Here is a 16,270-nt window from a genome sequence, read left to right as displayed (position 1 = left end):
ATTTCATTATTTTTTGGTTCAGTAATAAGTACATCCAAGTAGAAATGGATTTTAAGGTGTTATGGTATATCAGCATAATTGACATATTAAATATCTCTTCTCCTGCCCAAGAACACACTGAATTGTATAGACTAGAAGTTTACCCAATTTCATTTGGTGCTGAAGAGACAAATATTTTTGACCTCAGTATCCCTGAGCTTTGAGAAGAGGAAAAAATCATTTGGATGTTCCTGCTTGCAATTGCTACTCACTGATCATTGCTCGAGGTATGTATATGTAATGCTGAAGAAGACATTTCAATCAAGAGGCATCAGATTCAGAGCCTACTGATGCTTGCATTAAGCATCATCCAGGAAGAATGGCCACTGAATGGAAGAATAGCGAGGTTCCAGATTGCTACAATTCACTGGAGAACTGTAATCCATTATGAATGATCATCTCCAGAGCAGGGGTGCAAGAGGAAAAACATTTCTAAAACCGATTCATTTTGAAATTGACTTTGATAGCATGAGATGTCATAACAACTGATCAGCATACCCAGTGACTTTAGTCTGGAGCTTGTGATTTTATCTTTCTGTTCCCTTCATCTAGTATCTGGATAAGGTAGAAATGGAGATGAGAACTTGCGAGGAACCTCGGCCTCCTAATGGACCATCTCCTATTGCGACAGCGTCGGGTCAAAGGTGAGTCAAGAGGACAAAACCCTAAATCAATCAGAAAAATTGCTGTAGAAATGCAGCAATAATGAAATATATTTTTGTTTTATTTGGAAATTTTTGCTGTATCAGATTTGTATTTAAAATTAAAATTTGGTGCAAAAGAACATGGCTAATAATTTCATTTTTGTTAAATTGATGATTATGTGTTTTAATGCTCTCAAAAAGTGAGGACATGGTTCTTTACTTACAATTGAAGTGTTCCATATGCTGTGAGTATATTTATTCAATTAATGACTTGTTAATCTTGCTCTTCTCATAGTGAGTATGGCTTTGCTGAAAAAGTTGTCGAAGGAATCTCTCTTTCTGTGAATTCCATTATTATCAAAATCAAAGCAAAAGCTTTCAATGCATCTTTTGAACTGTCCCAGCTACAAATACACAGTGTAAATACAAGCTGGAAGCAAAGTGATTTGCGATTTACCCGAATACAAGATCCTCAACGTGGGGAGGTAAATATCTTTTGGATTATTGCCCTTTGCTTTATCCCATATTTCATTACATACTGAAATTTGCTTTTACTTGGTTTACAGTGTTTTATACATGTTTAACATAACTTTCTTGCTTTTGTACTATAGGCCCATTTTTAAAGCCCAGAATGCCATATGTTTTATTAACTATTCACTCAGTTAGTCCTAGAACCTTCAGTGATTTGTACACGCACACAACCAGATCACGCCCAACATATCACAGCATTGCCCTCATCCAAGAACTCAAATTTGGCAAAGAGTTCCCTCATTTAAAACACTGACCCGTAACTTAAAAGGCTAGTTTAAATGTTGTATTGATGTCTGCATGATTCATACTGAAGTACATCACATGGATGTTAAAAATGACTATTCTTCATATGTAATTGTATTTTTCACAAAAGGAGACCAAAACTTGGAATACTGTGTACAGTTTGGTCTCCTTGTTTGTACAAGGATAGAGTTGGGTCAGAAGCAGTTCAACAAAGGTTCATGCGACTCATTCCTGGGATAAAGGGCTACTCTTAAAGGTTAAACAGATCTCGTCTGTAACCATTGGAGTTCAGAAGAATCAATGGTGACCTTATTGAAACATAGAAAACCCTGAGGGGACTTGATAGGGTGGATACTGGGAGCACGTTTCTTCTTGTGGGTGAGACTAGAACTAAGGACGGAGATGAGGAGAAATCAAGGAGTGTTACTTATTTGGAAATCTCTGCCCCAGAAAGCAGTGTAGGCTGGGTCAATGAATTTATTTTTAGCTAATTTTAGATTTTTGATAAACAAGAAAGTAAAGGGTTATGAATATCAACTTGATTAAAATCTCAGCCTCTCTATTGGTTTCCATTTTGGTTCCTAAAAAGAGCTGGAAAAAAGTGCCTGTGTGAGCAGTGAGTGATACAAGGATTGAACCATAGAAAGGTTATGCTGTAGAAAGAGGCCATTTAGTGATCATGGCTGTACTGGTCAAAAAGGAGAAAATAAACTAGCTGCTTAATCCCTCTTTCCAGTACCTAGTTCATAGCCTTGCAGGTTTCAGCACTACATGAGCAGATCCAGGTTCTTTTAAAATCAGTTAAGTGTTTCAGCCTCAACTCATCAATTTAGGCAGTGAATTCCAGATACCCACCAATCTCTGGTGATGAGGTTTTTCCTTATGTCCCCTCTAACCCTTCAACAAATCACTTTAAATCTGTACCCCATAGTAACTGTCCCTTCAGCTAGGGGTGAACAGATCTTCCTTCTCTACCCTGACAAGGTCCTTCACAATTTTGTATACCTCATTTAGGCCACCCCTCAGCCTCCTCCACTCTAGGGAAAACAATCCAGCCAGTCCAATCTTTCCTTTTTAGCTGCAATTTTCAAGTCCTGGCATCCTTGTAAATCTTCCCTTCACTCTCTCGAGTAATTTTTGCAATCCTGTAATGTGGTGACCAGAACACTCTACACGGTTCCAGCTGTGACCTAACCAGCATTTTGTACAGCTCCAGCATTACATCCCTGTTTTTGTAGGCAATACTTCATCCAATAAAGGAAAGCATGCAATATGCTTTTTTAACATCTTATCCATTTGTCCTACCACTTCAGGGACCCATGGACATGTATTTCAGATTTCTCATTTCCTCCAGCCCTCTCAATATCACCCATTTATTGAATAAATGCTTTGTGTGCCCTCCCCATCAATGTCAAGTGATCAAATTATACGCAAGAACTCGCTGCCTGGATCTACATGTAGGAATATCAGAACAGGACTAAGCCATTTGGTCCTTTGAGCCTTTTCTGCCAAGGGCAAAGAGGAAGATGGAGTTGAGACTATAATTAGATCAACTATGATTTTATGAATGGTGATGCCCTACAGTTCAGTGCAAATAGATGTGCCAGGGAGCTCTGGGCTTGTTTTCTGTATTTTCTGCTCTTTCCCAAGAGACAAATAACCTACAATCTTGACCTCTGTGGCATTTCTAGAGTTGTCAGAAAACCACTTGTACCAAAATACTTATTAATGCTTATGTGCCATTCTGAGTTTCTTAGACCAGATACAAGGTCTGATGAACTATAATTTTTAAAAAAAAGCCATGTGGCATTTTAGTTTACCACTGTAATTCTCAGTTGTATTCCTTGGTTTGAGTTAGTTGATGTTTGCTGCTGCTGACTGGCAACTCATTTGTTTCTTGTGTGCCTAGGTCCTGACATTTAAGGAGATCACCTGGCAGATGATCCGAATAGAAGCAGATGCTATCCAAAGTGAGGAACATGATATCCTGAGTGCACCAGTGCGGCTCATCACAAACCAGTCCAGAATGAAAGTCAGCTTGAAGCGAAGGGTACAACATTGAATTTTCATTTTGAGGGGGAAAAATAAAACCATGTCATGATAATGCAATGTAATATGCATGCAACACCAAAATGGATGAAAGGCTAGAGTGGCTGAAGTGCAAAGTTATTGATTAAGAGCAACAGGCAAAGTGAATGAAACTGGCTCAATTTTTCTTGATATGTTTGTAGTCTTTTGCAGTATTTGTTTGAGAAGATCATATAATGTAAAAAGACCACAAAAAAAATTGTTTAGCTGATGTTTGACTTGCAGCTAGAAGATGTACAGTATTAATCAACATTAGACTTTTATCATTAGATTTTTAATACACTTTTATTGAATTTGGATTTCACTCTCTGCCTTAGTGAGATTTGAACCTGGTGCCCAGAGCAATACCCTGGGTCTCTAGATTACTGGTCTGACAATATCACTGCACTACTGCCTTGGTGATACTACCTGCAGAGCTAAGGTTTGATTGGAAAATTCCAAAAAGCAATTACACTAGTTAACCTTTTTAATGTCATACTGGATGTTCCATCACCATGACTGGTGCTTTACTGTGATATTCTTCTCCCTTTGGTATCCTTTAAGTATATAAACCAGTGTTGAAGATGTACCCATTTTCATGCTTGCCATCGTTGTGTTTTTTTAATGCAAAAGTATCCAATGAATGCTTGGCAGACTTTACAGCAGAATATGTTTGGCAAGTGCAACTGGATGTATTGAGTCTCAGGATTAAAAAGTTTTTTTCTTATTTCCTCGTATTTGGACAGTTAAAGGATTGTAACGTGGTGGCATCAAAGTTGGTGCTTATATTGGATGATTTGTTGTGGGTTTTGACTGACTCCCAGTTGAAGGCAATGGCACAATATTCTAAATCTTTAAGTGAGGCCATAGAAAAATCTGCACAGCAAAGGAAGAGTATGGCTTCTGAACCCACCCAGGTCTGTATTTACAATTCTTCTATTTTTGAGTTTTATTTTGTGAATGGCAAATGCAAATCAGAATAATCAATGTATAATTTTAAATTGAATTTATATATATTTCTATGTTAAAAAAGGTAAAAAGGGTTTCGGTTTCATTTACGTTTTGTTTATGCACCTTGGTGCCCGGGAGTCTGGATATCGGTTTCAGGTCTTATGGCAGTGTTTGTATATATACCTTTTTAATGCGATCTTACAACTGCTGAAGTTAGAAATAGGTTAAAATGGGTGGAAAGTTCAGTGATTCGGGGGGAAAAAAAGTAGACAAGCTTCACTATTGCCTATTGACAGTGATCCAGGAATACGGACATTAAAGATGGGTATTGAGAGATGGAGTGTTCAGTGTGTGTCTCAGAGAAAAGATAGGGATTTAAAGCTCTCAAACTGCAATGCTAGTGGAATAGTGGTTAACTGGATAATGAGTTATAGGACTCAGTAAAAATGATAAATTTAACGGAGGTGATACTGGAAAACTGAGTTTGGGGGACTCCTTTGTTTGCTCTGCAGTTGAAGAAACATTGAGTTTTGAGTGGAGTTTTTGAGTGTCTCAACGAGAGATACAAGTGAATGAGAAGCTGTGACAACACTGCGCCTTTCAGAAATGTATTTATATTATGGTTCTTTTAACCATATGTTAAAGCCAACTCTGTTCAAATGATGCTGATCTGTCTCCTGCACTCAGTCCACATGCTGAGAATGTAGAAGAATAATTGATCCTAGATACTGGGGTGTTTGTTTTAATCTGAGCTAATCCGTTTCTGTGTATTTTTGGTTTCTCCCCTGGGGTCTCAGAGAAGGGATTGATGAGGTTGATTGACACGAAAAAAAGTCATGTGCTAATGGGAAGGGTTAAGCAGAAAGAAATCCCACAACACCAGTTTAAAGTCCAAACAGGTTTATTTGTAGCAAAAGCCACAAGCTTTCGGGACAGCCTGTCCCTTCGTCAGGTGGCTAGGAGTTCTGATCGTAAAAAGGACACAAAGACACAAACTCAATTTACATGCATAATGATTGAAATGTGAGTCTTTACAGCTAATCAATTCTTAAAGGTACAGATAATGTGAGTGGAAAGAGCTTTAAGCACAGGTTAAAGAGATGTGTATTGTTTCCAGACAGGAAAGTTAGTGAGATTTTGCAAGTCCAGGCAAGTTGTGGGGGTTACAGATTGTGTAACATGAACCCAAGACCCTGGTTGAGGCCATTCTCATGTGTGCGGAACTTGGCTATCAGTTTGTGCTCAGTGATTCTGTGCTGTCATGTGTCCTGAAGGCCGCCCACCCAAAGATCAGAGGCCAAATGCCCATGACAACTTGCCTGGACTTGCAAAATCTCAATAACTTTCCTGCCTGGAAACAACACACAGCTCTTTAACCTGTGCTTAAAGCTCTTTCCACTCACATTGTCTGTACCTTTCAGAATTGATTAGCTGTAAAGACTCACATTCCAATCATTAAGCATGTAAATTGAGTTTGTGTCTTTGTGTCCTTTTTACGATCAGAACTCCCAGTCATCTGATGAAGGGATGGGCTGTCCCGAAAGCTTGTGGCTTTTGCTACAAATAAACCTGTTTGGACTTTAAACTGGTGTTGTGGGATTTCTTTCTGTTTTACCCCAGTCCAGCGCCGGCATCTCCACATTAAGGGTTAAACCATCAGGGAAGAACAGGTTTAGCTTCTGCTTGGATCTGCAAGGACTCCACCTGATGAAGAAACAGCACTCTGAAAGCTTGTGATTTCAAATAAACCTGTAGGACTGTAACCTAGTGTCATGTGATCTCTCATATTTAAGGCTGGAATAGACAGACATTTAATGTCTCAGGATATCAAGAGATGTGGGGAATGGGCATGAAGGTGGAGTTGAAGCCCAAGATCAGCCATGATCATACTGAATGGTGGAGCAAACTTGATGGCTTATATGGCCTACTCCTCCTACTTGTGTTCATCATTTCTAGAATTGCACAACCCCAGGCATGTGGCAAAGAAGTGAATCCTTTGAGAACTGCCAATCACGTTAAAGGACAGGAATCCTCAAGTGGCTTAGATTTGATCTGAGCCCAAAATAAAATCAGTGCCTTAAACTGTTTTAGGCATTGAGTTAATCAGCCAAGCGATAGTCAATTGTAGTTAGTGTTTCCCTTCAGTTTGTTTCTCTGCACAGTGCAACTGACAGTTGTCTGAAGGAGGTTGGAATGAAACTGCTCGAGTATGATGTTTAATTGTCCTATTTAATAATTAATAACTAGGTATGGAGACCTGGTGCTCATTATAGTTATAATCCAGAGTCTGATATTGTTTTCCTGTGGTTTGTAATTTAAAGCTCATTAAGTGTTCAACTTGTTTGGTTGTACCCCAGAAAGTTATATATTTTAAGTGTTTTCTGTTGGATAAAGTTATAAAATAATGCCCTCTACTGATGAGATATACACAATGCATAGTTGTGCATTAATGATGACTTCAACAGTTCAATTCAGTTACTATTGTTCATTCTTTTTTCACTAGCCGCCGCCTTTAGGTGAGGATGTTTACTGGGCTCTCGTTCTATGGGCACCAGGCAATTTACTTGACGCTGGGATATGGCTGGATTGTGAGATTCCCAATCCTTACTCAGCATTCACACTTGAGCAATTCTGGCAGTAGTTGCGAGATAATGATTGGGCGCAGAATCCTTGTCCAATTTCTTCCTTAACCATGGGGTACTGAGGCCAATTGTAACACCTCAACTGCAGCCCTGGCTGAGATAATGTAGCTTGGCATCAACTTTAGGGTGTTTCTAGTCTTTCTGTTTTATGTATTCGGTGCCTCAACCACAAAAGTGATCATGGGAAAGCATATTCAGTTTATTTCCTAAATATTCTGAATTGCATGCTGTTTTGTGACGGGCACCAAGAGAATTAACCTCTTTGCAATATATTTATACTAAAAGCACATCAGCTAAAAGATTGTGCAATTAAACTGACTGCTAAGATTATCTTTTGTGTCATACTTACTGGGGTTATTTATGAAATTATAAATATTATGGTAATCGAGCATTGAAAGAAAATCTACCATTTAAACAGAAGTAACAAATGCATAGCATATATGTTGTGATGATGGTAAATTCCAGAAAAATGGCGGTAGCAGCAGAACGTCCACCATTGAATATGTTAGCTTCATTACTCGCTGCATGCCTAATTTATATTTAGTTAGGGAAAGTTGCAATCCACATAGAACTGTTGCAAAATTGCAATTGTGGTCAACTTGTTTTTGTGCTGGAAAAGTTATTATAACTGCATCTTTAGGATCCTATAGCAGAAGCAATAGAGCAAAATGGACATGATCAATGGTGTAAAGGTAGAAATAAATTGATTTCATGGGATGAAGTTTGGCATTTGAAATTCAAACTGGATCATTGAATTCCTACTGTGCAAAGGAGGCCACAATTGCAACAGGCAGTTAATAAATTGACATCTCTAAACCATCTACGAATTAACATGGACTGTTTTTTGATTTGTTTTAAATTATTCGCTGATGGCAAAATATTCTAAATATTTATTATTCACCTAAATTTATATTAGTAGAATTGATATAACATTTATCTATTCTCCATTACAGAGTGCAACTCCGGTTCCCATTTCACAGCAGGTTAGAACACCACAAGCTACAGCTGCAGCTGATCAGAATGACGCCCTCGCCAAACTCTTCAATGCTTTTGACGTAAAGGAAACATCTCACCATTTAATAATTTCTCATTTGGATCTGCACATCTGTGACGACATTCATGTGAAGGAGAGAGGTACAGAATGAACTGCCTTGATGAACCCAAGAACTGTAATGATTAGAATGAAACCTGGAATTCTGTTCAATGTTTATGTGCAATTGTCAGACCTTTTTGCACATGTTAGGATACCAGATCAGAAACCGAAGCAGGTATGTTATAAAATGAGATTAGACCCCAACAATTTGCTATTTTGGCATTGTGAGGATATGATGTTTCACTCCAGGCTCGATTCTACTGACAAACTAAGGTATTTTTATTAAAACAGCTTTTATTTAACAGCACAATTTAACTAAAACAAACTAATTAGCTTAACATTTGAACAATGCTTAAACATGACGAAATATAATTCTTAACTCGTAACCTATCATCGTGAGTTCCAATTCAAATAATATTCCTCTTATAGAGTTAACCACCCTCTTTAAAATTAGTTAAAAAACACAGGCGTACTTGCTCAATTTAGGTTAACAGTCCTAGAGCTTTCAGAACACCTCTGGAGAGACCAGCACCTGTTTCTTCTGGCAGTCCAGGCAGTAGCTGCTTGCCTTTTAAAAGGAAACTGAAAGCTTCCTTTCTTGCAAGTTTAGCTCCTCCTATTAAACACATGACTCTGTCCCTGTCCATCAACCTAATTAAAACTCTACTCTGAAACCTCAAGGGGAATTAAATAAACAAAAGGTACATTAATTCTGCAAAGTTACACGTTCCTTAACTAAAACCAATTATTAGCCTGCATTCTTAGCATCTGTTGCATGTTTACCGGACAAACCACCTTTTGTAACAAAAAGCAGCACCATCTTAAATATGAAATATATCAAAACATATCTTCATAAAAGTTTGCAAGATTTATTAATTGAAATTTGTAAAACTTTAATTTTGCAATGTCATAGAGTGCAAATAAGAGTTATGAAATTCAAACATAGTTTGGTGAAGTTAATACAAGTTTTGCCTTTGTGCAGTTTAGTAAAAGCTACATTCACTTATTTGTCTTGGCTTGCCTGAATACACTGAGCGGTTCAAAAAAGGACAGATTTGGCTACAAAGTAACAAGTAGATCAATGAGCTATTAATAGACACATGTAAAAAGCATATATGAGAGAATATGGAATGATGTACTTGATTCTTGCAGTCAGAGAACACATTTTGTTTTGCAAATTGTGTCTCTTCCAAGTTGCAGGTTGTAAGATAAATACAGATGAGGGTAATGGTAGATGTATAACTTTGGCTTATTGACTTGCATATTCTCAGTGTAAATGTAAATAAAAATAAAATTTATATCAACTCAGCAATTATTAAAAGCCAAATTAAATGCTGAATTTCACAACCTGTCTAATTACTTAATGAATACTTGCTGGGCATTCACAGATGGGTTTGTATTGCAGGATGCCTCTTGCTCACAAACCTGCAGTGTTTATCACAGCTATTTTGCATGCTTTAATGAGGATGGTATCTTGTCAATTACATCAATGAATATAGATGCATCATTTGAGCAATTGTAGCTCATCCACACGGATCCTCCTCTTCCTTCAGGTACCATGCTTTTAGAGATTAATGATGACCATGGACTCCCAATGGATTTATCCATGATTATGCTTGGCAAAGTACCACAGCAACGATTTGCATGTTGCCTTCTGCAAAATGACAGATCAAGAAATTTCACCATTTTTGACCAGCTGCCATCAGGCATTTCAGAAGTATTTACAGGCTAATAATCAATCTGTTTGGCCATGTTATGCATGGCCATCAAGCCCTGAAGTAGGACTTGAACCTGAAGCTTCTAGGCCAGAGGTGGGGGCACTGACCCAACTGCAAAAGACCATAAATAGGATTATCTGTGCAACCCACCACGTGTTTCAAGGTAGCACAATCTCATTGCCGTTGTCAATGAGGTTTTCCATTGAATACTCCTTGTTGCCGGGAAACCTGTAGCAGGGATGCGCCGTCAGCGGACTGGAAGATCTCACCAGTGTGAATGGCCAGAATGTTCCAGCCCTTATTTTTCCTCACTGCCCCAAGCATCCATCTGCCCTTGAATTAACTCCTTGATGTGAAAATGTAATTGCAAGGTTTTGACTCCAGTGATTTGATTCAAGTTGCATCAAATGAAGAACTCCCACCTGACATTTAAACTGTGAAATTTGTCTTTGATCAATTCCACTAGCAAGGCTTACTTTGAGATAATATTGTGGACATTTACCTTCACTATACTTAATACCATTAAGTGTTTTTTGTGATTCATTCTTTGTGATTATTTTCTTTCAAGAATGCAAGGTTCTGTCAATCCATGTTACGACACAAAACAGACAGCAGAAATGAGCTTGATAGTTTAACGGTTATGCCTGAAACTGGGCATGGTATTTAACAGATGTTTCATCATTCTTCTTATTCGCTGCTTTTGTGACTGAATCAACTAAATGAAGAGTCTACTAACACCTCAGAATTCTTGTGCAATTTCATCTGACCTAGTTTGATTCATAGATTATGCTTGTCACCTATATTTTTTCTCCTAATATGTGCAGTATCTAATTGTATTGAATTTCATTTACTGTTCTGTTAATTGTATATTATTTAGCTCATTTTGTACACTGTCTCATCTAACTTCACAGTATATTGTCAGGTCTGCAAATCAATGCATTAAAGAATATGACACCATAAATTGGATACACCAAACCAATAAGGTCATGCTAAACTTCAACATTAGCTTAAATTTTCTCCTTTATCTCCATAACTCTTGATTTCCTTTAATGCCCAAGGATCTATCAATTTCAGTCTTAATATACTCCTCAACTGTGTATCTGTAGCCTTCTGGGGTAGAGAATTCCATAGATTTACAACACTGTGAAGCCTCTTAATTTTATCTCAGTCCTAAATGGCTGATCCGATATCCTGAAATTGACTCCCCAGCTAGTCAAAATAGCCTTTCAGCATCTATCCTGTCAAGCCATTTAAGAATATTATATGTTTCAATGAGATCACCTCTTGTGCTTTGATATTCTGAAGTATATAGGCTTATTCTACTCTTTGAAGTTTCTAAATCCAAATAAAAATGAAATTACTGGCCTAGTCAATTACTTATTTATTTCCAAACTTTCCTTCAAATTCTCATCACTTTAAACATGTTTGATACCTTTTTGGGCAGAATATAATCCAAAATCTTTTAGAAATCTGTTATTTTCAATTATTGAGATTTGGTGAGACAAATTGCAACTCCACAGGTAAAGCTCACCCTGTCTTCCAAAGTTTGAACTTGAGTGTATCAAGTTTCGTGAAAATGGGTAAATCGTTAGCTTGCTTAGTAATTGATGGTGAGGATGATGTTTAAGGAAAAAATATGATTCCAGTATTGTTATTTTTAACTTGTTGATATAGTTCCAGTAATCTTTGTTTTCTAACATTTATTGACAGGGTTTCCAAAACAGATCACAGGTGGAGCCATGCAGTTGTCTTTTACACAGATTACAGTGGATTACTATCCCTATCACAGAGCAGGTATAATTTAAAATGCTATGAAATTCCCAAAGTGCACATTACAAATCTCTCCATCACCTTATTTCACCATCTGTCTTCACCCACCTCCACCCCTACATCTTAGTGTTCTTTAATTCTCATATTCTACCTGCCTTTGAACTTCTATCCACTCCACCATTGTCTGCAAAATTTCAGCTGTCTCTGCCGTGCTCTTTAGAACTCCCTCTCTCAGCCCCCACTTAGTACCAGTCTTCACTTTTAAAAGCATATTCAAAATCAAAAAGCTTATCTTTTTGGTTATGCTTTGTCATTTTTCCTAATAATTGTTTCTGTTATCTGATTCAGAGTCGTAGAAACCGTACTGTGCAGGAGGAGGCCATTTGGCCCACTGAGTCTGCACTGACAACAATCCTACCCACGACCTATCCCTTTCATCCCTCATATTTACCCTGCTAATCTCCCAAATTTATTCATCCCAGAACACTAAGGGGAAATTTAGCATGGCCAATCAACCTAACCCACACACCTTTGTAGTATGGGAGGAAACAGGAGTACCTGAGGGAAAGCCATAAAAACACGGGGAGAATGTGCAAACTCCACACAGATAGTGACCCAAGCCGGGAGTCGAACCCAGGTCTCCGGAGCTGTGAGGCAGCTGTGCTAACCACTGTGCCAATGTGCCGGTGTTGTTGTTAATTGTTAAACAATAAATACTTACATTTATATTTTGCTTTTAACATAGTAAAATGTTACATGGTGCTTCACAGAAACACAGTCAGCTAAAAAAGCAATGGGCAATATGACTCAAGGCTTAGTTGAAATGGATTTTAAATATTGCTTTAGAGTTTAGAGGAGTAAAGAGAACTGGAGAGACTAAGTTCATTTAAGTTTATTTGTTAATGTCACAAATAAGCTTACATTAACAGTGCAATCAAATTACTGTGAAAATGTCCTAAGGGACGAAATTCCAGAGCTTGGAGCCTAGACGTCTGAAGGCATGCTGGTTAATAATGGATGGAGTGAAGGACGTGGGATATTTGACGGGCTAGAGTTGAAAGAATGCATGGTTCTCAATTGATTGTAGGGCTGGAGAAGGTTACAGAGATTGGGCAGGCAAAACCATTTGATGATTTGAATGTGAGGATGAGAATTTTAAATTGGAAGCATTGGGGAGGCTTGGAGCCATTGTTAGTCAGCGAACACAGGTGGTGATGTATAAGCAAGGTTAGGCATGGGATTGAGTTTGATTTATTACTGTCACATGTATTAGCATACTGTGAAAAGTATTGTTTCTTGTGCGCTACACAGACAGAGCATACCATTCGTCGAGAAGAATCAGGCAACTTAGCCTTAAATAATATTTATTGGGGTGGAGAAATGGGAAATAAGCCAGATGAGCATTGGTATAGTTGAATCTGGAGCTGTCAAAGGCATGCGTGAAGATTTTGGCAGTAGATGAATGTTAAGGCAGGAGCAATAGTATGAAAGTGGAAATGGACAGTCTTGATGATTTAAAGCATGTAGAGTCAGAATCTCAACAAAGGATGCTATGGTTGCAAACAACCCTGATGCAGTGTGAGCTGAGTAAAGATTGGGAACTGCGTTTGAAGAAGGGAATATTTGCAATAGATGCCAGGAGGAATTTGAGAATAACTCTTGACTCGTTTCTCACTCCAGCCTGCCAAAGGAACGTGGTGTTTTGTGCTTTTCAAAATACAAGTGTTTGAATATTTAATATGTCATATAGGAGTGAAATTCCTGACTTGATGAGCTTTGTTTTGTAAAATAATATATAGGAGACAGCTGTCAGCACTGGATGTATTATAATGAATCCACAAAAACTAGGTCAACATGGGCAAAAGAGTTACTGAAGGAATTCAAGTCCAATGTTGATATGCTAAAACAAGCAGTGAAGGATTATAGTAAATCAAAACCTACATCACCTCCACATGGATCCCCTCCGCATGTATTAATAGGTAGGTATACCTTTTGTTCTTTAAAATAAGTAGCAATTTTTTCTAATATTGTGAAGGAAAGGGGTCTTATTATAGAACACAGAAGAACTACAGCACAAACAGGCCCTTCAGCCCACAAGTTGCACCGAACATATCTCTACCCACTAGGCTTACCTATAACCCTCAAACCTACTGAGTCCCATCTACTCATCCAGAAGTCTCTTAAAAGACCCTATTGAATCCGCCTCCACCGCCACCGCTGGCAGCCAGTTTCACGCACCCACCACCCTTTGATTGAAAAACTTACCCCTGACATTTCTTCTGTACCTACTCCCCAGCACCCTAAACCTGTGTCCTCTTGTGGCAGCCATTTCAGCCCTGGGAAAAAGCCTCAGAATCCACCCAATCAATACCTCTCAACATCTGATACACCTCTATCAGGTCACCTCTCATCCTTCGTCTCTCCAAGTAGAAAAGACCAAGCTCTCTCAACCTATCCTCGTAAGGTATGCCACCCAATCCAGGCAACATCCTTGTAAATCTCCTCTGCACCCTTTCAATGGCTTTCACATCCTTCCTGTAATGAGGCGACCAGAACTGAGCACAGTGAATGCTGATACAGATACTTCCAGTTATCTGTGAAAAATGTTTACTAAAGTTGTAAGTTGCAATACTGATCATAGTAGACTTGAGATAAAATAGGCATGCACAAATCATGCTACTAAAGAACAGTACAGCATAGGAACAGGCTGTTCAGCCCACCAAGCCTGTGTAGACACATGGCAAAAAGTCTGACAACACCAGGTTTTAGTCCAACCGATTTATTTGATAATACTCTCAAGCTTTCGAGGTTTCCCTCTTCGTCAGGTGAAGAGGGAAACCTCGAAAGCTTGAGTATGATCAAATAAATTGGTTGGACTAAAACCTGGTGTTGTCAGACTTTTTACTGTGTTTATGCCAGTCCAACGCCGGCATACCACATCATAGACACGTGGCACCATTCTAAACTAAAAACCTTTTGCCTCTATGTGCTCCATATTCCTCTATTCCCTGCCTATTCATGTAACAATCAAGATGCCTCCTAAACGTTGCTATTGTATCTTCTTCTGTCACCTCCTCTGGCAGCACATTCCAGGCACTTAACACCCTCTGTGTAAAAGAAACTTGGCCCTCACGTTTCCTTTAAACTTCACCACCCCCCACCACCACCACTTCCCTCCTCCCCACCGCGCATTAAACTGTTTGTTTAAAGGATGCTAGCTTCCCTTTTTGATAAAGCCACAGACATAAGCAGTGACTAATCAAGGGCCATTGTCTTAAATGTATGATTAGATGTATTTTTGACACTAAAACTAAATACCTCCCTTGCTTTCAAACATAAATCCAAGCTTTGATTTCACAAAAGAAACCAAAAAGTTGTAAAACCATTAGTTTCTGCTTTATTAAACCAGATGACAGACTTATTGCCCTGCTTTGGCTTAGCTTGTATCAAAGAGTGCTAGAAAATTGCCACAAGAGGATCAATTAGAATTAGATCAATTAGAATGGGATTGTCAGATGTTTCAACTTGTTTAGGTTCCACCTTCAAGAGGAAAAAGTACCAGAACAACTGCACTTTCTGATTGCAGCCACTTTGTAACTTCTCCATGTGCATATCTCTATTTAAACAATTGCCTGACAGATTAATTTGCTTGGCAAAGGACTTTTCAGAAATCTTGTTGTGGATAAGACGTACTTGCACTGTTCGCAAAGTATTTGAAACACACACAACTTCATAAAGAAGTAGCCATCATTTCAAGAATTTTTAGTCCACATCTTTTATGTACTTGTTTTGATTTTATACAGAAACCACACTCAGACATAAACCTGTAACTACAGGAAAAGAACAGCTATCAAAAGGAACCAGTCCTGCTAATATTTCATCTGCAGCTAGTCAGCAATCAAAGACAAAATTATTATCCAGTTGTTTTGTATTCAGAGTGGAGGATTTAAATATTTATCAGGTGAGGGTATTTTGGAGCTGGAATTTAATTAACCTGTATAATTTCTGAAATGTTTTTCTAATCTTACATTAAATTCTAATGTAATACGATTGTAATTCCGCTTAAGGGAGAAACTATGTTTGATATTACAGAGTAAATTCCTTAGATTTCCCTTAGAATACATCTCAAGGAAATCTATATTTTGTGCATATTAATTTGTTAAAAAATCAAAAGCTCTTTGTGCATAACTGCTTTTTTCTGCTGCTCCACTTAAGTGGAGCTTTGATCATAAAGAGCAATCGTGTGGCTTTGAGTCTTGCATCATGCTGTACAAACGTCCTGGAATTTTTTGAAATGATAACTAAGCTTGTGAGGGAGAATATTTCTGTAAATATATTGTAACTTATTTAGAATTTCAAAAGACATTTGACAAGCTTCTTCCGCAGTGAGGAAGGAAGCTTATTATACAGTAATTACAAATTATGTAACAGGTTTGACAATTAGCTTGACCACAAAAGATAGAGGGTGTCGATAAAAGAAGGCACTTGGCTTTTGTAATTAGTGTGGTTTTTGCACGGATCTGTTCTGGTGCCACTGCAATTTTTTATCTTTGATGATTTGAACAGTTGTCT

At 38.1% G+C, this 16,270-nt stretch overlaps 1 protein-coding gene across 4 annotated transcripts in view; it reads left to right on the top strand.

Moving 5' to 3' along the window:
• Positions 1–16,270, top strand: part of bltp3b (bridge-like lipid transfer protein family member 3B) — a 111,310-nt gene that overhangs the window by 43,500 nt on the left and 51,540 nt on the right. For all 4 annotated transcript variants that reach the window (XR_013888965.1, XR_013888966.1, XM_080207326.1 and 1 more), the window contains exons 4-11: positions 592–683; positions 979–1,168; positions 3,367–3,507; positions 4,271–4,441; positions 8,071–8,251; positions 11,639–11,722; positions 13,498–13,677; positions 15,502–15,659. Coding sequence is in view for 2 of the 4 variants with exons in the window: in XM_080207326.1 (XP_080063452.1) it covers positions 592–683; positions 979–1,168; positions 3,367–3,507; positions 4,271–4,441; positions 8,071–8,251; positions 11,639–11,722; positions 13,498–13,677; positions 15,502–15,659 (1,197 nt within the window). In the remaining 2 variants the exon portion in view is untranslated. The remainder of the gene's footprint in view (positions 1–591; positions 684–978; positions 1,169–3,366; positions 3,508–4,270; positions 4,442–8,070; positions 8,252–11,638; positions 11,723–13,497; positions 13,678–15,501; positions 15,660–16,270) is intronic.

The sequence above is a fragment of the Carcharhinus amblyrhynchos genome, chromosome 19 (genome assembly GCF_965287045.1).
Source record: "Carcharhinus amblyrhynchos chromosome 19, sCarAmb.v2.hapA, whole genome shotgun sequence".
Taxonomy (NCBI): domain Eukaryota; kingdom Metazoa; phylum Chordata; class Chondrichthyes; order Carcharhiniformes; family Carcharhinidae; genus Carcharhinus; species Carcharhinus amblyrhynchos.
This window is presented reverse-complemented; position numbering and strand designations above follow the sequence as displayed.